Raw genomic sequence first — 22928 nt, 5'->3', positions numbered from 1 at the left:
CTCTGGGAGTTGGTGATGGACAGGGAGGCCTGGTGTGCTGCAGTCCATGGGGTTGCAAAGAGTGGGACATGACTGAGTGACTGAACTGTACTGAACAGGCGGCACTAGTGGTAAAGAACCCACCTGCCAATGCAGGAGACGTAAGAGACATGGGTTTGATCCCTGAGTTGGGAAGATCCCCTGGAGGAGGGCATGGCAACCCACTCCATTATTCTTGCCTGGAGAATCCCATGGACAGAGGAGCCTGGTGGGCTACAGTCCATAGCGTCACAAAGAGTAGGACAAAACTGAGCGACGTAGCCCAGGGGGAGATGCACAGAGGTCGGTGAGCGTGGCCAGAGTTCTCTCCTCTTTAGCCCAGGTGGCTGCACCAGCTAAGCATCTGGGGAAGGAATAGTTCTGCCTGGACCCTTTATCTCTGTTGGTTGGGAAGAGATCCATGTGTTGATATGCGTCAGTGTTTCAAAATTATATATATTTGTCTGCAAAGTAGAATGACCCTTATTCCAGACTGACAGCTAAAGATTTCTTGCAAGCATTGGGTACTCTCATCTCTGGAAACTAGCTTCACGTCTCTGTAGGGACTCAGAGGAAAATAAAGTGAGTGACAACATGAAAAGGGGGGAAAGGGCACAAGATTGAGCTAAGAGGCATTTAGAGAATAGGAGAACAGAATTTGTCAATTTAAAACTCTCCATGATGTTCTGCCTGAAGTTACTCTTTTTCTCTGAAATTCCTTCCTTTGTGCACATCAAACTCACTGAAAAATTTCCGAGTTCCTTTAAAAATCTTTGACTTGAATGATACCCTTCATTTGCGGTCAGTGTCAAATCCCCAGGGAACACAAATTCTTACCTAAGGAGCTAGTCTACATTTCTAAAAGGAAATAGCAATTATCTACTACCCCTACAGCTAAATAAAAATGAAAATGGAATGGAGAAAAGGAAAAAAAAAGATTTTCTGAATCTATTTCCTTCATTTGATGATAGCCTCAGGCCCTAAATCTCATCTTGCACTACATCACACGTCTAGCTTTAGTTTTATTCAGCTCCTTTCTATGGTCCTAAATCTCAATGAAAGGCATGTTGTAAACTCAAGAAATTTAATTCTTCGTGGATTTATATGGGACTTGGAAAATGCATCCTCACAACCCACAGGGGAACAAAATGGCTCTATGTCTGCAACGTCTGAGAATTGCTATGTTTTTTTTTTTCCTGAGAGATGCAGTAATTAAAGTCATAAGACATTCAGGTAAGTAGGTGGTATCAGAGAAGCCCAGCAAATAACAAGACATCTTTCTGAACAGGGACTAAAGCAACAGGACTGCAGAAGCCAGCGCTAGTCATATTCAATCAAGTAAACCGCTGGTGTTTTTTAAAAAATTTCATTTGTACGAAACAGCACTCTCATTTAAAAACTGGCATTCTGGAGCAGCTATCTTGTCCATAGCTGTGAGGTTGGGGTGTGATTGTCAAATGGTAGGCAGGGATGTGTTTTCACGTGCTTTAGATGGCGTGTAGGCATGGCGACATGATGTGAAGAGCCAACTTGTTGGAAAAGACCCAGATGCCGGGAAAAGTTGAAGGCAAAAGGACAAGGGGGCAGCAGAGGATGAGATGGTTAGATAGCATCAGCGACTCAATGGACATGAGTTTGAGCAAACTCCAGCCGATAGTGAAGGACAGAGCTGCCTGCTGTCGACGGAGTCGCAGAGTCAAACACCACTTAGCAACTAAACGACAACAACAAGGCATGGTAGGCTGAATAATACACTCCTCAAAGATGTCTGAGTCCTTATCGCTAATCCTCTAACTATGAATATGTTTACATGGTAAAAGAGACTTAGCAGATATGATTAAGTTAAAGTTGTTGAAATGGGAGATGATCCCGGGTTATCTGGGGGAGCCCGAGGTCATCACTAGGGGACGGCTGAGTGACTGAACTGAACTGATCTCTTGAGTTTAAAGAGTTTCTAGAGACATGTAGAATATACTAGTTTCTGATGGACTTCCAGGTCATGTAGTGAAAGTGTGTGAAGTTTGATACACTGGCTTTTGCATCAGTTGCATCTTCTCAGTCACTAAACTGTGGCCAAAAAATGAGAGCAAATTTTGCTGTAAAGTGATTTTTTTTTTTAACCAGAAGAAATACACCCAAGTTTTCATGTCAAGATTAGAGGTGATTTTATTTATCATTTATTTTTATATTCCAATTTTTTAATGAGTACGTATTACTTTCATAGTCAGCAATGTAGTATTGGATGCTGTGTGCTCATTCCTTCTCTGTCTCCCTCTACAGTTGTGATTTTTTATTCCTGCTTTGGATACAAGTCACTTTGAGAATTGGATGAATTCTGTTCATCTGTGAACCCAGGTTCCTTAAAAATGCACATGTGTATGCTTAGTCAGTCATATCTGACTCTTTGCGACCCCATGGACCCCATGGAGTGCACCAGGCTCCTCTGTCCATGGAATTCTCTGGACAAAAAAACTGGAGTGGGTTGCCATGCCCTCCTCCAGGGGATCTTCCCCACCCAGGGATCAAATCCAGGTCTCCCACATTGCAGATGGATTCTTTACCCCCTGAGTCACCTGGGAAGCCACCCCCAAAATGCACATGCCCACATTCTTTTCCCTTTAGTACAAAATTCATGGGGAATCACAGATAATCCAAATCCATCCACAAAACTGCTGAAAGTCCTCAAATCCCATTTAAGTTTTCCCATCCTAGACTTGGTGCTGTGACAGCAGTCACATTTTAAGTAGATGGATGGAGGTAGCTTGGTAGGAAAAGGATATACTTAAGATCTGTTTCTTTCTTTCTAGCACTGTAAACATAACAGTCATTTATCATCTGTGAGGCTTAACATTTCCCCTAAACAGAGATCACGACACCCACTTCAGTACATGTAAAAGTTCTTCACAGACTATTACACAAATATTACTTGGGTGTATTGAGAGAGACATACTCTCAATTTGTGTTCAAAGAATTATGACCTAAACCTACACTCTAATTTATTCCTAATTTCTATTTCACTGTTATTGAAAAAAAATTTCAAAACTGAAATTACATAGCTATGGTCTACACTCTTGGGGTAGTGATGAAAATAGTGTTTTGAGATTCTTAAATGGGGAGTTTGCAATCACTTGTGTTCAGAAATCACTGGTGCTTTCTGATGACCTTTACCAGCACCAGGAGTTCAGTCATGTGCTTTGGCACATGCATGCGTGGGCATGCGTGTGCACATGTGTACAGGTGCGCATGTTCATGTTTGTGTTTAGCCCGTATATTACTAAACACAAATACAAACATGCGCATCTGTGCTCATATATGACTGGGTTTCCCTGGTGGCTCAGCTGGTAAAGAATCCGCCTGCAACGCAGGAGACCTGGGTTCAATCACTGAGTCGGGAATATCCCCTGGAAAAGAGAACAGCTACCCTCTCCACTATTCTGGCCTGGAGAATTCCATGGACTGTATAGTCCATGGGATCACAAAAAGTCAGACACGACTGAATGACTTTCACTCACATTTATTACTACATACAAAGAACATAATTAACCTAGAACCTGTCACAGCAATGGAAGAGACCATTGTAGTAATCGCTGAATAGAAATTGGTTACAATGTGATACTCTGATAAGGTTATACCATATGTGCACACAGACTCTTTGTGCTGAGAATATAAATTCAAGTTCATTTCTCATTTTGCTGAAAACTGAATAATATTTTTTTCTGTTGAAATATTTAATAGTCTTTTCAAAAACCCAGTTCACTGGTTAATGGTTAAATTGATGTTATTAGAGTGAGGAAGCATAAGTCAATACTTTCAGTTCTGAAATGAATGCTATGTATGTTTCAGGTTCATTTTAATATAGGAGACTGGAAAGCACTGAGACTATTTTTACAGTGTATTAGTCAGATTTAAAAAATACATTAGATTTATAAAGCTAAGCCATCTGCTCATATCAATCTGGTATTGCTTCTATAGTGAAGAATGTTCACAAGTTTTCAGTACCAATAGTTTCCACTTTTTCTTTATTGAGTCAAAATATTAAGCAACAATAAAATGCCTTCCAGGTTTTTTAATAGATGGAAATCTGTTCCCTACTAGAAATAAATATATCCAGAAAAAATAATCAAGGAGGCTATTATAACATTAATGTAATCAATTACTCCTTGAAAATCTAATTTAAAACACTTTAACATTCATTTAGATTTTTTTTTAATCTAAAATAAAGATCAATAATACTATCACAGAAAAAATAAGACTTAGAACTTGAACTGTAATGAATGGATACACACCGTTCTTAATTAACTACCTGAAATTGTGTCCCAAGTACATCTTAACATTACTTTTTGATGTTCTTCCAAATGAGTAAAAATCAAAAAGGGTCATTAGTGTTGACTAAATTCTCAGAATTATCTCACACATTTTCAAACAGAACCTATTTAATCCAGAATAAAGAATAAAAACATAAATGCCGATATATCCTTTATGACCTACCCAAGCTCACCCGAAATTAATTTATGATAATTTATTTGTGAAACAATCTTGGGCCCTCATATTTTATCCTTAACTTTAAATGGTTCACAAGTGATTGACATTCAAAGCAAACCATGTGACAAAATGGAGTGAGTCAATTATTGGGTGGAGATGATCAAATAAGTAAGCAGTGAATATTTGAGGAATATTTGTTTCCACCCTAACTAGCCTTCCAATTCAGACCCACTGGGAGACAAAGGAATTAAGATAACAATGACAATAATGAAACTAAAGATATTTCTGAACACAGGTTCCCTGAAGCACTTAAAATCTTTTTTAATCAAAAGATGTAAGAGGTTTCTAAGCAAAATACAGAGCATGACACAGTTAATAAAGGTAGAACTCCCATTCATAGCCTTGCATAGTGCCATTATATCCTATTCCGTTGATTCTACCATGCAAATAATTTTTGTATAAACATCTCTGAAATTGATATACACCTTGTGATTTATGACATGATATGTTTTAATAAAACATATTTTTTTCTTTGTACTTAAACAATGCTTCTTAAAGTCAATAATTTCTTAGATCTGATGAATTTGGTCACATAGAAATGATGTCTGTGGCTGTGGCATATATGAATAAAACATAGGCAGATTATCAGTTAGTGAAAATAAGAAGGATTTGCATTCAATAGTGACATCAGTATCACAAAATATATTTTTAGACTTTTTTGTTCATTTGAAGTTGAGATAATATACTTGTTTTTAGTAAACCGTACAAAAACATATATTTAAACAACCTAATCAACAAAATAACCTAGAATATAACAAAAACTCTGAAGGCAAGGGGGGGAAAGGCTTTTTTAATAATGAAATCAGTGTCAATAAAGCTGTTCTTTTTTTATGTACTCTCCTCCCTTAGACTTTATTTAGTTTTATATTTATAGATGATTCTAACTTATATTTCATCTAGCTTCCAATGATTGATTTGATGTAACAAGTTTGAAAATGGGGCATATTGTCAATTGGCAAATGGAACGCAGGACTTCCCAGGTGGCTCGGTAGTAAAGAGCCCACCTACCAAGCAGGAGGGTCGGGTTCCATCCCTGGGTCTGGAAGATCCCCTGGAGAAGGAAATGACAACCCACTCCAGTGTTCTTGCCTGGGACATCCCATGGATTGAGGAGCCTGGCGAGCTGCAGTTCCCGGAGCTGGGTTGCAAAGAGTCAGAGGACAGAGCAGCTAATCTACAACCTGAAAGCAAAGGAGAAGACAGGGTGTTGGGGGCGAGGATGAGCCACGGAGATCAGTAGCATTGTCCTCTCCAATCCGAGCGGAATCTGTCTCATTCCCTTCAGTAAGCCCTGGGAATCACTGCTGGAATTTACAACTCAAACTGCGTGTCATGTTAAGTTAAGCCTAAGTGATATAGCAAAGTATAAAGACGTCTCTGTGTATCCTATTTATGAGATTGAGGTTGTGTATATTCCAAATGGAATTTTAGATTTCTTGGTGCTTAAACAGATCAAGCATCCTGGGGTAATTTATCCTTGACAGACTGGGCTAAGTGAGATTTTCCGTTCCTCTTATTTGGTATTAACTGTTTGGCTGTCTATGTATCCAACTTCTTAATTCTTTAAGCACCCACTTTGCCTTGTGCCATTTTAAGCAGTGGACATGTGACAGTTGACAAATGAGGCACAAAATACATCCCCTCTTATATTTGTGTTTGAAGACAGCAAGATAGTCCAAATAAATAAGATACATATTAAAATACATATATAACAATGCATAGAATTTTTTAAAGTTGTAAGTGCTCTGTAGAAGGAAGAAAGGATTGACTGGGTGGCAGTTGGTATTTTAGCCCCAAGAGAAGATCTCAACTGGGATGATAATCAGTAAGCAAAATTTTGAAGGGGGTGAGCGAATCACATGGAAGAGCCAGCATGGAAACCCTTCCATAGCAGCATGCCAGGTGGGTTGAGGAACAGCCACTGGTGAATGAAGAGAGAAGCAGAGATGACAGCAGATAGCAAACAAAGGTAGATGAGGGATACAAATCATCTGGAGCATTGTAGACACTGTGACGACTTTGGTTTCACAAAGTGTAGGTGTAGGATTGTGAACTGAGGCATAAAATAATAGGATTTATACCTTTAACACTTTGGCCACAGTGTTGAGGGCATGTTAAAGATCAAGGGTGAATCCCAAGGGACCAATCAGGTTGCTACTGTAACAGTTCAATAGATGATGGTAACAGGTAGCAACATAGACAGTGGGAAGTGATTGTATTGTAGATCTATTTTGATGACAGGGTGAATGCATTTTGCTGAGGAATTGCATAAAGGTACTGAAGAAAGAAATGAGCTTAGTACAATGCCCAAGCTTTGGGCCAGAAGAACAAGCAGAAGGCAGATGTCATTGCAGAGATGGGGGACATTGTAAAGCACGTTAGAGAAAGGAAAGTGAGAATGTAATCTTGGCCAAGTTAAGTCTGAGATGCCTACCAGACACCTTCATAGAAATTTCAAGGTAGGACTTGGTCATTGAGGAAATGAAGACCTGAGTAATGAGGATTTAAGGAATTACCAAGAGCTATCATGCATTTAATTTGGGAAGATCTCCAGTGTTCTTTCCTGGAGAATCCCATGGACAGAGGAGCCTGGTGGGCTGCTGTCCATGGGGTCACAAAGAGTCAGACATGATTGAACGACTGAGCACATTGAGTTTGCACTATGTGGAGTTGCACATTGAGTGTGCACTGCTGTATTTTATACACATGTTCTCCTTTAATCCTCATAGTGACCTTATTGCACTATTATGACTATTTTACAGCAAAGGAGATTGAAACTTAGGTTTAGATGAATTGCTCAAGGGTGCAGAGTAGAGTCTTTGTTTGCTTTACTCCAATTGTAATTTTAGCTACTGTTTTATATTGCCAAGGGGAGTGTGGGCAAGAGGCAATAAAAATGTTCCAGGCAGAAGGAACAACATATGCAAACTAGAAGGGCCAAAGGGAACCTGGCATCTTCTGGAGAGTTGCGAGCACAGGGAAGTAGTTGGTAATCAGCTTCCAATGAACTAATGCTTGTGTGATACTTTGCAGTGTTAGAATTGTTTTCTTACAGGCACAGAAAATCTGTGAGGCAGGGAAATGTTTTTATTATCACTATTCAATGAGTGGGGAAAGAGGCTTACAGAGCTAAGTTCACAAATTTGGTCAATTGTGAACTAAGGTTTGACCTTGAACTTCTTTTTCCAAAACTTAGAATAATTTTTACATTTCTGAGTACTTAAAACATTTTTGTGTACCTATTTAGAAGGTGGAGAAATATACACGAGGTTACACATATTTTGATACCAAAAAGCCATGGAAATTGAAACATAATTTCCAAGATAGAAGTAAGTGATCTGAAAGACAATGAAAATAATAGCTATCATTTTTAAGCACTGAGGATGTTACCAGACACTGGACAAGGATCTTTACAATTGTTTATTAATTTTAATCTCACAAGAACTGAAAAGGAGATTTCATTATCATCTCAGGTTTAGAGATAAGGAAACTGAGGCTGAAGGAGACTAAAGCAACTCACTGGAGATCTTTATACGGGCAGGATGGAGCAGAGGCAAGAAATGAACGCCCGCGGCTGTCTGAAATGAGAGTTCAGACTCCTGACAGGTTGGTCAGGAGGCATTGCTGTCTCGGCAGTACTTCATTGTTTGCTTTTGTAAAGTCAAATGTGAAGTTAGTGACACCAAGGAGGTCCTCATGAGTGTGAAATTATTTTCTGAATCACAGCAAGGTATGGATTTGTGTTCACCTGTCCTGAACGGTTTTCACCCGGTCTGTTTTTTTTTTTTTTGCACATGCTTTTATCACAGTTTAAGACAGCAGATGGCTCTCTTGCGTTTTTTTTTTTCATTACCTCCATCTGTAAACAACTAAACAGTGTTTTGGGGAGGTGAAAAGGAAAACGCATGGATTAAGCGAAAAGACCGGGATTCTCCCAATGCTGCCCTCAACCCATGCTCCGCTAAGACAGGAAACCACACAAGATAGAAATGACCCCGTTTAAGGCTTGTGAAATTCACAGTCCTGCGTAGATGCGCTGAGACTGAGGAGTCCACTGCGCCAGGGGTCGGAATGCATCAGGAATAAAATAGTATTTCTCGGTTATCAAAAAGCTGAAAGGCTTTGAGCTCCAAGGTGGGTTATTAATGCCAGTGGAAGCAGTGAGGATTAATTTCCTTCCCGCCTTGGATGGCGTGGGGAGTGGAAAGCTGCTTTTAAGGTAGAGCATCAGAGGCGCTCCCACGCTCAGGGAACTTGCTTCCTCGCTCAGCGCTAAGGCTGGGCAGAATCTCTGTCCGCGGTGCTGAATCTCACCCTTGTCTGGAGGTGGCTGACGTTGAAGGGAGGGGGTCTAAAGAAACCAAAACACCAACCTTCCTATGGATTATACAATCCAGAGACTTGTAGAGAAGACTGAATTATAAGAAAATGCCTGGAAAGAAAATAATTAACACAGCTCTAATAATAAGAAGCTTTAATCTGTTCAAGTTATTATACTAGACACATTTATTACAAGGATTAAAAAAAACTTTCAAAGCAAACTGGGTTATGTTGTTTGGGGCAATTGTACTATATTTAAAAGGTTACTATACTTAACATTTTGCTTTTTTGAAAAACTCATTACTATAAGTAAATATGTTTGCTTTAATTGTAAAGTCACTAGGAAATTGCAATCTGTAATGTCTGAAATGTCCAAATAGCCACTCTTCAATAATGGAAGGCAGGAGAAGCTACATCTTCTGTTCAACACGACTTATTTCAGTGCGTTTTTAATAGCCTTTTATTAGGTGTATCCATCTCTGCCGATGACCTTTCCTTTTTCAGCAGGAACATAGCAACACTAAACACATAGTGTAAAAAGATGAGAACAAAGACATGTACACAGGGAGGAAAAGGTAGGCATAGAGTAAAATAGTCAACACACCCTCTTCCTTTACTTTTCCTATCTCATAACTGGTTAAGGATTGCAAATCTCTGGAAGAATTCTTCATGCATATTCCTTTTAATAATCATGGCTATTAGATAGACAGATTTCGTAGGTGCATAAAACACAATAAGATAGGGAAAGTCAGCTTGCAGAATATGTTCTTTAATGTTAAACATTATGTACATTATCCTAAAACCAATTTGATCTGCATTGGACTGAAATCTACATACTCCTTTTAGATTAAATTCTCTTCCTCCGAAGAGACTTGTTAGTAAATATGTTGTAAATACAACGAAGAACAGCTGAGCAGTAATTGCTTCCGTGGTGAGACTGTGGGTAAGTTCTTCCATAGAACAAAAGGTGTCTAGCATCCTTGTCATCAGCCCTTGTCTGAACTTCTCCCACTTGCCTGGTTGCAGGTCTGCGTGGTACTTTGCCGCCTATTCCTGAGACAAAGACAAAGTGTGTGTTGGTTCAGAACTGCTCCCAGGCTGCTTGCTGTCCTCTTCCCAGCTCTAAAGCAGTTACCAGAGAAGCGATTGTTACAAGCAGCAATTACCAAATGAGTTTTCTTTCCTCCATTCTTCACACCCGATTGTGAGATGTCTAGTTCGCCCATTTCTTTTCTTTGCCTTCCTGGAATGACAAGCAGTATAAAGGAAAGAGGGAAAGGTGAGAAACCACAGGAGCACAAGCTACTCCTAGTTCTGACGCTCCGAGTGTATCCTAGAAACCATGGATCTGCGTTCACCCAGGCGTGAATTGTTTCTCTCCCAACCTCCTTTTCCAGGGCGCCCTCCACTTGCTCCCCTCCTCCTGGGCCTTCATATTTTCGCTCACCCAACACGGAACTGCTGTTGGGACACAGACAGGAAATCAGGGAGACTAGGCAGCAGCTGTTGTGTTTGAATGTCAGACACAGTTCATCCGCTTTGCTCCCTGGCTCTCTACCCAGGGACACCAGCTCTAATTGGAGTGTCCCTCAGTCTGGCTGCTTTCTCTTGTTACTGGAATACTGTGTCACTCTCCCCGCCCTTAATATTCTGTAGTGACTTCTTCAATGTTCCGTCCCCGCTGCTGTTCTGTAGCAGCTACAGCTGCAGCCATCTCTTCCTCCGAGTGCTACAGAGTAAATTTGGGAAGGCGGGGCGGGGTGGGGGGTGAGGTGGGGTCTTCTCCCCTCCCCTCCTCCCTCCTTCTTGCTCTGCTACAGTTTCAGGATGGCAAGCCTACTTCTCTGGGCAGCTAGACGAAGGAATAGTCCGGCTAGTCTGGGTGGATTAGGTAGGGAGTGGAGACGCCTCCCTTCTCAGGACCCACTCGCTTCCCTCCCAAGCTCCCTCCTCCCCTCTCCTCCTTCCCGGGGTGGAGAGGCTCCGGAGCTGGAGGGATTAGCCAGGAGGGCGGAAACCACCTCGCGTTCCAGCCGCGCCCGCGAGTTTCCGTGGACCAGGAGGCACGTTAAGATCCAGAAACCCTCGCTAAGCCCGGGGAGCCTCAGACACCTGCGAGTTTTCATCCAAGAAAAAGCGCGCTGATCATTCCTTCAATTCCACCTGCTTTGGTTCAGCCTCTTAGAACCCCACCCCCCTGCCACCCATTTTGGGCTTTCTTTTATATGATTATTAATATTTTTAAAGTCATCCTTGTATCTCCCCCATTTTTCCTTTTGTTTTTTTTTTTTCCTGAAGACTGACCTAGGAGGGGAGGGGGGGACGGGAGGGGAGTGGAGTGGGGTGGGAACGAAGCGCTCTGATTAGAGATCTCCTGGGAGAAGATTGCTCTCTCCAGATGCTGATTTCCAAAGCACTTGACAATCACCGGCAGAATCCGCGAGCGGGCAGCGGCGGCGGCACCGGCCGGGGGGCAGCTCGAGTCAGGCGCTGAGTCCTGCCCGGCGCGCCCTGGACGCACCGACGCGGAGACCCTGCGGGCGCCGCTCCTCCACTCCTTGCCCTGGAAGAAGGCGGCCAGCTCGCTCTCGCGTCCGGGAGGCGGGCCGGACAGCGAGGCCGCGCGAGTGGCGGCGCCTGCCCGTCGGAGAGAGGGCTCGGGCGGCACGCGGGGTGACCGGCGGCGCCCGCAGCCCGGGCCCCACTCCCGGCTCCGACGCGGCCGCCACCTCGGGCTCCCGCCGCGCCCCAGGCGCATTTGCGCGCCGGGCCCCGCGCTCCGCGGAGAGGGCGATGGGTCCTAGTGGGGACTGAGCGCCCCTGCGCCCTCTCCCCAGCCCTCCTCTCCGCCTCCCCGAGGGCAAGCCGCCGCCTGCGTCTCCCCGTCCCTCTCCGGGGTCCCTCGGCTCCCTTCCCTCCGTGCCTCCCTCCTCCGGACCCGGGCCGGGGCCACCATGGCCGCGGCCATCGCCAGCGGCTTGATCCGCCAGAAGCGGCAGGCGCGGGAGCAACACTGGGACCGGCCGTCCGCCAGCAGGAGGCGGAGCAGCCCCAGCAAGAACCGCGGGCTCTGCAACGGTAACCTGGTGGACATCTTCTCCAAAGTTCGCATCTTCGGCCTCAAGAAGCGCAGGTTGCGGCGCCAAGGTCTGTGCGGGGGGTCCCGGTCGGGAGGCGCGTTCTCGGCCCTCTCCCATCTCCCCGCCTGTGTGGGGCCTTTTCGGGCCCCCCTCCCGCCCTCGATCTCTCATCTCACCCCCGCACCCCCACTTCGCTCCCCTCCCAGACAAGTCTCCCTTCCGAGCGCTCCGAGCGCCTTCCGCCCCCGGGAGCTGGGAACCGGCTCTCTGGCAACCTGTAGCCCCTGAAAACTCCACCGGCCAGAAGCCCGCAGGGTGGCCCGTTCCCACCGCTGCCTCTAGCTCTCCAGGCGGATGTGGGCTGACCCCCCCAGGGAGAATCTCTACTCTCTCTGGGCTTCTTCCCCGCCCGGGGCGTAGAATCTGACTCCGGAATGTTGGGGCGGTGGACGGGGGATGGAGGGGGGACCTCCCTTAACACCTCGGGGTCGCGCCGGCTGCTTCCAGTCCGCTTGGAGATGCCGGGAATTTCTGGGTCTGGCCTCTCTGGGTTTCCAGGGCTCTTGGAAACCCGCTGGGCTCTCAGACCTTGGCGGAGGGTGGTGATCTCCGCCAGGCGCTCGGCGGGGGGCTGGTGCGAGAGAAGTGAGTGGGGGTGTGTTTGCCTTGGGAGCCAGCTGGGTTGAGATTTACCAGAAAGCTGCTTAGCGGGCAGCACTGGTCACTTTGAAGTCTAGGGATCGCCTCTTGGGACGAGGAGAGGGGCGCAGAGTAGGAAGAACGCATGGGAGTAGGGAGGTTGGCAGACAACCCCATACATGGTAGTCTTGATTCAAGGACTCAAGAATTACACGAGGCAAAAGAGGCAGTTACTATAGTCAGATGACGAGAATAGTTGCCTCATTGGACGTATTTTTCGGGAAATAACTAGTGCCCAGCAAGACCTTCTGGTGCTGCCTTTAAAATGACCGGAGTCTCAGAAGGGACTTACCCCTGAGCTGAAGCCCAGAGGCTTTTGTTCCTTCTGCTGGTCGGCTGGGCATCCAGTTGCTAGGGGAGGTTGTTTGGCGAGCATGTGGGATGTTTCCGTGGGAGAAATGGGGATGGCTTGCTTTTCATCACTAAGTGGGCTCGGCAGGAAACACTGAAGAATATATTTACGTTAATAGGAGTATATGTTTGCCCAGCACATTATATTCCCGGTGCCCAGCTGTATTTATTTTAAGTTCCCTGTTGTTCCAAAGACGGGTAAGAGAAGCATGTGTTTTAGGTGTGTATCTATGTGAGGGTGTGTGTATCCCACACATTTGCAGATTTATGACCAAAAGTTTCAATGCTTCTTTAAACAAAAGCTAGAACTGTATTTTTTTTAAGCCACTCCTTGTCACAGATAGAAATTGAAGTTACCGGCTCTTAGAATCAAGAAGGCAAATTTCTGAGCAGGATCAGAGAGGAAGTTCTAAGGTAGATAAATTATAGAGCTATAAGAGAAGAGACTTCCTGATGAGGAGTTTGGGGACAATGATGTTTTCAGACCAGTGTTGAAGCTGTTTAAGAAAATGGACTTTAATTTTTCACTTTAGCCTAGAGCCCTGTCCAGCCAGACACGACTGAAGTGACTTAGCAACAACTGCCCAGCAAACCTGGGTATTATAAGACCAACTGGATTGTTTTGAACCTTGTTGTTCCATGGAAGGTCACGTTATCATGATTTAACCTGTTTGCTTCTCCCCTAATTTCATCTGAATATCTTTTAGAACCCAGTTTTAACCAGCTCTAGAGCTCCAATTCTGCCATCTATTTGAGTAAATAAGCACAGTTCTTCTAGATAGGATTATTTTGATATGAACGATGATGAAAACTTAGTGTGTTTTCTTTAAATGTAAACCAGTGGATTATTTTATAAATATGAACAATAAATGTTCTGAATCATATGAGTCATGAAGAAAGGTTTGCTTTACACTTGTGAATGTTAGGATGGGGGTAAACTTTTTACCAGTGAAAAAGACATCTGAGCTGTCTATTTCAACATTTGCAACCCTGGATGCTCCCTTGACATTCGTGAGTTTGCAGTGATATGCAAGCCTCAATGATCTGCAAGAAAAATATATTTGAGGGCACTTTTGCTACCTTATTTTTGATGGAAGAATGGAAAAGAAATAGAATAGAAGGAAGGTTCATCAGGACCTTTTCTTTTATCCTTATATATTTTCTATATAAAGACATATATTCTTTAGTGAAGAAAATGTAGATAAACCCTTTGAGTATTAGAAAGGAATCATTTTTAATTTAAGCAAAATAAATGTTGAAACTATATTGTGTAAATTGTATATTAATATATAATTACATGGTTATATACTACTAAATATAACTATACACAATTCTTATTTAATTAAATATTTCTTTAGGAAATATTTTTAAGCATGTTTACCTTTTCCTCCTGTACTCATTCTTTGCATAGGAACTGACCCAAGGAAATTTTAAAATTCTGATTTCTTGATTTAAAGATATAACTTTTATGTGTGACAATTTATCATTTTATTTTAAAATTCTTAATTTGGTGAATGGTCATTGAATCTTTATAATGTGTCAAGTCCTGTTCTAGGACTTGTGTAGTGTTGAAAAGAGCAGACGATTCTTCTTGTATCATAGAGCTTATAGACGTGAGAGAAAAAGTCACTGCAAGGTAGCAAGGAACAAGTTAATAAGAAATTACAAAACTCGAGGTCCTGAAATGCACAAAGAGGGCTGAAGCAGAGAAGCACGGGGCAAGGGTAGGGGGAAGGGGGCCCTAGTCAGAGCCAAGAGACAGGGTGGGAGACACTGAGAGCTACAGGTTGAAGGCTACCATCTGAGAAAGGGTGCAGAGGTCTAAAGAACAATGTGTGTGAAGCCCCTGAAGTCGGGATAATCTTAGCCTGTTGGGAGAAGGAGAGAAGGTGTAGAAACTTCAGGTATACTGCCATTTCACATTACATCTATTTTGTCTGCAGTTTGCTTTTTGACGCAGAAATGCAAATACATTTGACATGTTTGCCAACAAATAAAGAACAGCTTGATATTTTGTCTTTTGGGGAAAAGTAGTATACATATCTTAGATGTAGATTTTTTTCTTCTTTTTAATCCTCCTTTAAGTAGTAATTTATTTAATATAAAAAGTATGACACATTATTATTTTACCCCTTTTGGGTCAAGCCTTACCCCCCAACTCTGATCACCTCCTGACCCCATAGAAGATGGTTTTTTCACCAGTTGAGTTGCTCCTGTAAAGGATGGAAATTTGCTAGATGGCTTAGTGGTCATGGTGGGCACCACGCTCTATCTTATCTTCCAGGCTCATCTCCCTCCACCCTTAACTCTTTGGACTCCAAACATCATTCACGGTTCAACCACATGGTTTCAAATCTCTGCACTTTAGTTTGTGCTTCACTCGGCACAGAATCTCTCCCTTCACCTGTTGAAATGATGCCCATTTCTTAAAGCTTGGAAAAAATGCCGACTTCCCTAAGAAGTCTTCCCTCATTGCTGAGAAGTAAAAAGAACTCATTTTATACCTCATGATTGTTGTTTATGCCCAATAATAATTAATCCAGCACACATATTCAGTAGCTTGTAGTAGGGAGCAGTGTCTCTGTTTTTTGTATTCCTGGACTTTCAAATCTTGGCAGTGTGTCTGCCATGCCCTGGGTACTTGTCACTGCCCTCAAATTGAATTGAAATAGGGAATGTCAATATGTCCAAAGCTGAAAAAGTGTTTTTGGACCACGGTACTCTAACTAGACTATTTTAGAAGTAAATATACTTTTCAAAATTTTATATCTTTTTTTTCTTTTTTTTACTTTCCCCAAGAGTACACATATATTCTATCTTTTTTTTAAGGGATTGGAGTGTGATTACATATTTGCAAGTTATTCTCAAGAATGCAAGAAAATAACCAACCTCACTTTAAGGCTTAATTAGTTTATGAAAATAGATACTTAGAATATCTGTTGACAGCTAAAAAAAGAAGGCACAAGGAAACCAACAATTTGCATCTAGTTTTATTATCTGGAATCTCAAAAACAAAAAAAAAGGAAAACTGAAATAGAACCTACCTGTGATGATATATATGAACATTATATTCTAAAAGTGTTACATTTTTGTTATCAGTTTTTAAACCAAAGAAGAACTTTCATTTTTGTAGGATAATAACTTTTCAAAATCTTTGGTATAGCTAATGCAATTGTGTTTTGAAATCTTCTATATTTCATTTTTTGGCTGTTTTCATAGGAGCAATGATATCATATGTAATGTATTTATATGTTTAATCAGTAATTATGTGGGTTTCTCACTAACAGATTTTACCTAACATAAATTACAGGATGTCATAAGAAACAAGGAATGAAAAATGAGCTACTGAAAATTTGTTTTCAACGTATTCTGTCATATATATACACACCTATGTATACATTTCTTTGTGACACTGTGATAATGAAACCCATCAGCTATCCTAACAAAAGAGAAGTGGTCTTTCTTCTTACACGGTACTGTGTAAGGAAAGCCAAACACACCTTTTCAGAAAAAAATCAACAGAAAAGAGTTGTTTCAGCAGAAGTCCACCATCGCGTCTTACTGCTTCTGAGCCATCACCATTGAAAAGAAAAAGACAGCCTACTTATTTGGGCTCTTTAGGTCAAAATAAGGAAGGAGTATTTTTCTCCCAAAAGATCATCCTGTTTTACTTTTGAAAGTATATATTTTTTTACTTTTCTAGAATGATGTCTGTGGGAGTCTTCCTATCTATCTTTTGATAATACCTGTTGCTAACTTTGATAAGCAGAGTTTTATTACTTCTTAGTTTTATTAAGGCTAGACAAAAATTATACATTTTCTATCTTTAATGAGGGCTATTCTGTCAAATGCAGGGTTTCTACGTGAGAGATATTATGGGGATATTAGTGAATTGGTACATAAAACAATTTGAAAGATTATTTTTTTTAATTGACCTTACTTCCTTATGTATATTTTCTGTGACTTGTTATAATTTCAGACATTCTACATTTGCTGAAAGCTTCTGAAAAAAGATTAATACCACTGTGGTGCAAAAAATTAGTGTTGTAATATATAAAGTATAAGATAGCAGAGTAGGCCAGGTAAGATGCACGTTAGGTTAAGTAAGTAAGATGGTTTCCTTTGGGTTAGGTTAGATTCATTGCTTGAGTTGAGTTTACATATATTGAGAAAATAGTACTATTAACTGATAAAGAAATCCTTTGACATATCTTCAAATACAGGATTTCAGAAGCACCAATTCTCCTCCACTCCCCTAACTAGGTTACCATTATCAGCTACAGATTTCAGTTTATATTTCAGATTAGTAGAATCACTAGTGCAGCTGTTCTACATTTAGCTCCTAAATTCTGGTTTTTTCTGTTAGCGATTTTAGTCTATACAATGTTCCTATAAGAAAGTCATTTTAAAATAGACATGAACCTCCCCTCTCTTCAATGTAGAAAGGATATCTTCTAAATTTTATTTCCTTACTTTTAAATCATGGCAGACATTGAAAGGGAGTTGTAAATGAATTATATTTCAATCTGATTTATCACTTTGTTCTGAAATCTAGGTTTCTTTCTAGATACAGTTTATATTAATTTCTCTCCAAATGGTCAGGAATTTTAGTCAAAAAGAACTATGATATTTAGATAGTACAGATTGTATATGATATTGTAAATATAGTCATTTTAGCACTCAAAGGCTAAAAACATAATAATGGTAGATTCAAAAATATAAGAGACCATTTTAGGGGGTTTGATGCAATTGAAAGTCAACCACACTATGTTGACATGACTAGAAAACTAATTTAGTCGTTTTATCTACAATGATTCCAACGTTCAACTTAAGAAATAGCTATGATTTAATAATTTTATTTAAATGAATATGGTACCATTCCCTGTTTCCTAGGGCTGAAAGGCTAGCTGTAAGGCATGGTAGTAGGCATCTAGACACCTTTTATAAAAATCATTTTATGTTACCACTTTGTTGTTCAGGAAAAAAGATTCTTTTCATAAAGCTATATTGTGTAAAATATTTTTTTATGGAATATGGGTTTCACCCTATGTTTTTATACTTCTTTGACATCAGGTTTAATAGGGATCCGTATGCTATGATGACGGGCAGCAACCACTCAAAAGGCAGTGTCCCACCGGTGCCTGACATATAGCTAACACTCCACAGTATTTAATGAATGAATGAAAAATCCTGTATTTCTCAGAATTTATGAGTAGCAGTGGCATAGAGTGGCCGTTGAGATCAGTGAGCACATGGCAATGGCTGTAATTGACTGGAAACTTATTAACGTGTCACCAACCACCTATATGACACTCACAATGTCAGGCACTGCCCCTGAGTACCCCCTATCCTTGCAACAAGCAGATGTAGTAGGCACGCTATGTTATCCATTATTTGATGACACACTAAAATATTACCCAACCACCCATTTTACAAATAAGGTATCTGAAATCAAAGAAAAGGATGAGTAAGTTGTCCGGGTTCACATAACGTTAAGATATGGAGCTTGGATTAAAACCTAGGTTCCAGGGTGGCTCCACAGTCCCCTCTATTAACCAGTGCCCAATATCAGTTGTAAAAGACTCTGATGCTGGGAGGGACTGGGGGCAGGAGGAGAAGGGGACGACAGAGGATGAGATGGCTGGATGGCATCACTGACTCGATGGACATGAGTCTGAGTGAACTCTGGGAGTTGGTGATGGACAGGGAGGCCTGGCGTGCTGCGATGCATGGGGTCGCAAAGAGTCGGACATGACTGAGTGACTGATCTGATCTGATCTGATCTGAATATCAGTTGTCACATATTTGATTTCATTACTTCAATTAGTTGAGATTCATCACCATCTCAATGGAAACCAAGGCTCAAAGAATTTGTGTTTTGCCAAAAGACTTACAGGTAGCAAGTGACACAACCAAAATTCAAAAGCAAATTTGTCCTTCAATACTCCATCCTTCTCACCACTTTCCACTCTTTCAGTTCTCTATGGCATTAGCATTAATGGCAGACATTATTTCAAGGCACGTAGTAGATGTGTATCATATGTATCTGTTGAGTGGATGCATGTGAAGTGAAGGGAAGTGAATGTCACTCAGTCGTGTCCAACTCTTTGCGACCCCATGGACTATACAGTCCATGGAATTCTCCAGGCCAGAATACTGGAGTGGGTAGCTTTTCCCTTCTCCATGAGATCTTTCCAACCCAGGGATCTAACCCAGGTCTCCCACATTTGCAGGCAGATTCTTGACCAGCTCAGCCAGGAGGGAAGCCCTAAATGCATGTACTAATGTGTTATTAACTTTTTAAAACTGAGGGTGCAGGAAAGTTTGCCTGGAAGCAGAGATTTATTTGTGGGATTTGGGGAAAGGGACAAAAAAAAAAAAAGCCATATTTTACCAAGCCATTTTTGATATAGGAATGCAGCTTTGGTTTTTCCAGCAAGTCTTTGGAAGTGACATAAGTTGGTGTTATCTTCTTAATGAATTGCCACATTGACCTGAAATTCTGAAAAGGATTAATTAGGAGGGCTTTCACTAGCATGTAATGACTTTAATGTGAGGTCTTTCATTAACTTTTCATTGTCTCAGATAATATATTTTTTAATATTTCTTGTGTCTGTTAAGTTATATTCCATGATAAACTGAAGCAAACCACCAAGGTTATAGAGTCACAAATTAATCATGAAAATTTCAGACTGTTAGTAACACTGGTTCATTGTCCTTTTCTAATGAGTTCTTAGATCTTCTTCCTAATACCAATACCAGAAAAATGTAATGGAGTCAAGGCTAAAAATTGTTTGTAAATTGTATTATGGGCTTTATAACGATTGCACACATGTGAATATTTAAATCTGGTACTGCCTTGCAAGTCTCCCTGGAGAAGGAAATGGAAACCCACTCCAGCATTCTTGCCTGGAGAATCCCATGGACAGAGGAGCCTGGCAGGCTAAGATCTATGAGGTCGCAAGAAACAGACACAACTTAGCGACTAAACCACCACCACCACCACAGCCTTCGCAAGTCTAGTTATGTTATTTAGATACTTTTATTGACATATTATCTGACTCTTCTTTTCTTGTTATCTTGCTTGTTACATGGCAAAACTACGTGGTTAACCCAACTGCCCACCTACTTTGTGCCTGCGCCTACACGTCTGATTTTGGCTGAAGAGAAACACGCATATGCATGCACTGGTTCTGCTTTAAGTTCATAGTCAGTAATATCAAGTGAGCTCTTGGTACATTTTAAAAAATCTATTTACACTTCAACAGATTATATTTCTTATCTTCTTTCTCTTCAAACATCTTAGACCTCCTCTCGTATCCTCTCCATCAACTGTGTTCTTACTTCTATTTTTCTGAGAAAATAGAAATAATTGAAAATAAATTTTCATATACTCCACAGCTGCTTTTACAGATCTATCTTTTGATCTACCCACTTTCCCCCTTTTCCTGCTGAACTTGGGAATGAACTCTCAGTGTTCCTATTTAAGGTCAAGACCTCCACAAATCGAGGAACAGAACCTTTCCCCTACTTAGGGACAAAAATCCAATATTTTCCTCTCTCTTCTGCATCATGTAATTTCTATATCCTACTGTACGATTCTCATCAGCATGTAAATATACTACAATATAGTTTATCTTAGAATTTAATCTCCTGTTGATCATACATTCCTCTCTTGCTATTAAACCAACTATCTTTTATTGGCAAAACTTAAGGTAACTTTTTTTACATTTGTATTTTTGAATTTTTTAAATATCCTATTAGTATGACAAAGGACTTCTAAGATAGGGGAAATGGTAAAAGTTTTATCTATTAAGAATTCAGGAATAAATTTATAGAGTTCTCTTATATCTTCTGGTTAGTTTCTCCAAGGGCTATGTAACCACTGGGTTCAGTGGCTACGTGAATATAGTATCTTTTCTCAGGAAACTCTTGACTGTTTGATGGACAGATGTTTTCTTCAGAATCCAACAATTTTCTCCCTTTTGAAAGGATCTTGAAAGTAGAATCTCATTGCTTAATGTCTTTTTATTCCAGCACATGCTTCATGGTAGCTCTTTAGATTTCTGTAAATAATTCCTGCCTAGCCTGGGCTACATTATGCCCTTTAAATATTTGTTCATGGTTTTTTATCCTCCTTACCATTTGGCCAGCTTACAATTGTTTAACTCTGTTAATCTTTCTGCATAAGTAAATGCCACCAGCAGCTTAATCGTTTCTGTACCTTCAATTGTTCACTGATTACCTCATCCTTATTCCAGTAAATCAGATCACTGCCGTTTGCATGAAGAAAATTTCATGCCGAGGCCAACCTTGCCATAGAGAGCACTGAACACATCTGCTGTCTCCCTTCTCTCTGGGGATGGGCTCAGACTTGAATGGAGGGATGGAGAGACTGAACAGATCTATGCAAGGTAGAAGGATCTGTCTTGGCTTCCTACTGGACATATTAAAGGAAAACATAAGGAAACTAATCAAACCTTTTTACTGAACCTGCTGGAGGTAAGAGTGTTGTACATCCCATCTCTTATTTCTCCCAACCTCAGGATATAAGGAGCATTATTTTTATCTTCATTGATGAGAGAAAGTGAGGTAATTTTTTCCGGGGACTTCTACTTGGCAGAAGGATTAACATCTTATGGGGGAAAAAAAATCCCGAATAAGCTTTTTGGACAACCCAAATATTTGCATGCTGATCTGACTGATACAGGGTGTACATTTTTAAAATGAACTCAGTGGACCTCAAATAATCGTAGAATCTTCACTATATTCCAGTATCTTACTAGATCCATCCTCAGGCTGAGCTAGAAAGTCGAGCACAAGGTTCGCTCCACTCTTACTGGTTCCCCATGTTCTCTCCTGGGGGTTCCAGCCACACTGCAACCAACAGTGTTGCAACAGGGTAACCCCCTCCCTCAGAAGTGTGTCCCAAGCCCTGACACATGGGGTCTTTGCAACCCCATGGACTATAGCACACAGGCTTCCCTGTCTCTCACCGTCTCCTGGAGTTCACCCATGTTCATGTCCATTGAATTGGTGATCTCTGTGCTATACAGCAGGTTCTTATTAGTTACCTATTTTATATATAGTAGTGTGTGTGTGTGTGTGTGTGTGTATATATATATATATATATATATATATCTCCACGTTTCTGTCCAATGCTTGGGACACTGGGCACCAAGCTGAACAGAAAGGCAGAGCCTGGATGGGTTCATTCCATAATCCTTTAGACTTCCCTTTTAGAGGCAGCCATTCCCTGGCAGTTCAGATGGTAAAGAACCTGCCTGCAGTGCAGGAGACCTGGGTTCAATCCCTGGGTCAGGAAGAGCCCCTGGAGAGGGGAATGGCTACCCACTTCAGAATGCTTTCCTGGAAAATCCCATAGACAGAGGAGCCTGGCAAGCTAGAGTTCGTGAAGTCTCAAAGAGTTGGAGACGACTAACCTAACACACACACCTCCTAGCTAGTGTGGTGATATAAACGTTTTCCTGGAAGGTTTGGAGTATTTTACATATGTCAGACTTTTATATACTTCATCCCCAGAACTTTGCAGTTTGGAAAGTTATAAAAGTAATAAAAGTTGTTGAAGTGTCAAGAATATGTGGTTAATAAGCAAACATTTCCTCTTCCCCTGCTACTGCTGCTGGGCTGATGCAATTTTTCTCCCATGAATGTAACCATTTTACTTTCTGGATTGTTCATGGTTGTAGGGTGAAATGAAACAGACTTTGAGGACAATAGTAAGTGCTTTTTGGCAACATCTTTACACTAACAACTTAGTCTAGAGGTAAACATTGATGGCTCAGATGGTAAAGAATCTGCCTGCAGTGTGGGAGACCCAGGTTTGATCCCTGGGTCCCCTGGAGAAGGGAATAGCAACCCACTTCAGTATTCTTGCCTGGAGAATCCCCTGAACAG

At 41.3% G+C, this 22928-nt stretch overlaps 1 protein-coding gene and 1 long non-coding RNA gene across 4 annotated transcripts in view; one reads left to right on the top strand and one right to left on the bottom strand.

Moving 5' to 3' along the window:
• The window catches only part of FGF14 (fibroblast growth factor 14), a 622301-nt gene that overhangs the window by 450394 nt on the left and 148979 nt on the right, over positions 1-22928 (top strand). The window contains exon 1 of one of the 3 annotated variants that reach the window (XM_086330523.1): positions 11268-12027. The exons of the other annotated variants lie outside the window; for them this stretch is intronic. Within the exon in view, the coding sequence (XP_086186649.1) occupies positions 11835-12027 (193 nt within the window). The 5' untranslated portion in view covers positions 11268-11834. Of the gene's footprint in view, positions 1-11267; positions 12028-22928 lie in introns of those variants that run through there. 3 annotated transcript variants of the gene reach the window in all.
• LOC147362017 (uncharacterized) lies at positions 9049-11200 on the bottom strand. The gene is made up of 3 exons (XR_015138445.1): positions 10328-11200; positions 10047-10123; positions 9049-9933 (listed from the first exon to the last, which is right to left on the bottom strand). It is a non-coding gene; the product is annotated as an uncharacterized LOC147362017 (long non-coding RNA).

This window comes from Bos grunniens, chromosome 12 (assembly GCF_055505025.1).
Source record: "Bos grunniens cultivar Pamir isolate PY7600 chromosome 12, Bosgru_T2T1.0, whole genome shotgun sequence".
In the NCBI taxonomy this organism is placed as follows: domain Eukaryota; kingdom Metazoa; phylum Chordata; class Mammalia; order Artiodactyla; family Bovidae; genus Bos; species Bos grunniens.
Note: the sequence above shows the minus strand (reverse complement) of the source record. Positions and strands in the feature narration are given on the sequence as shown.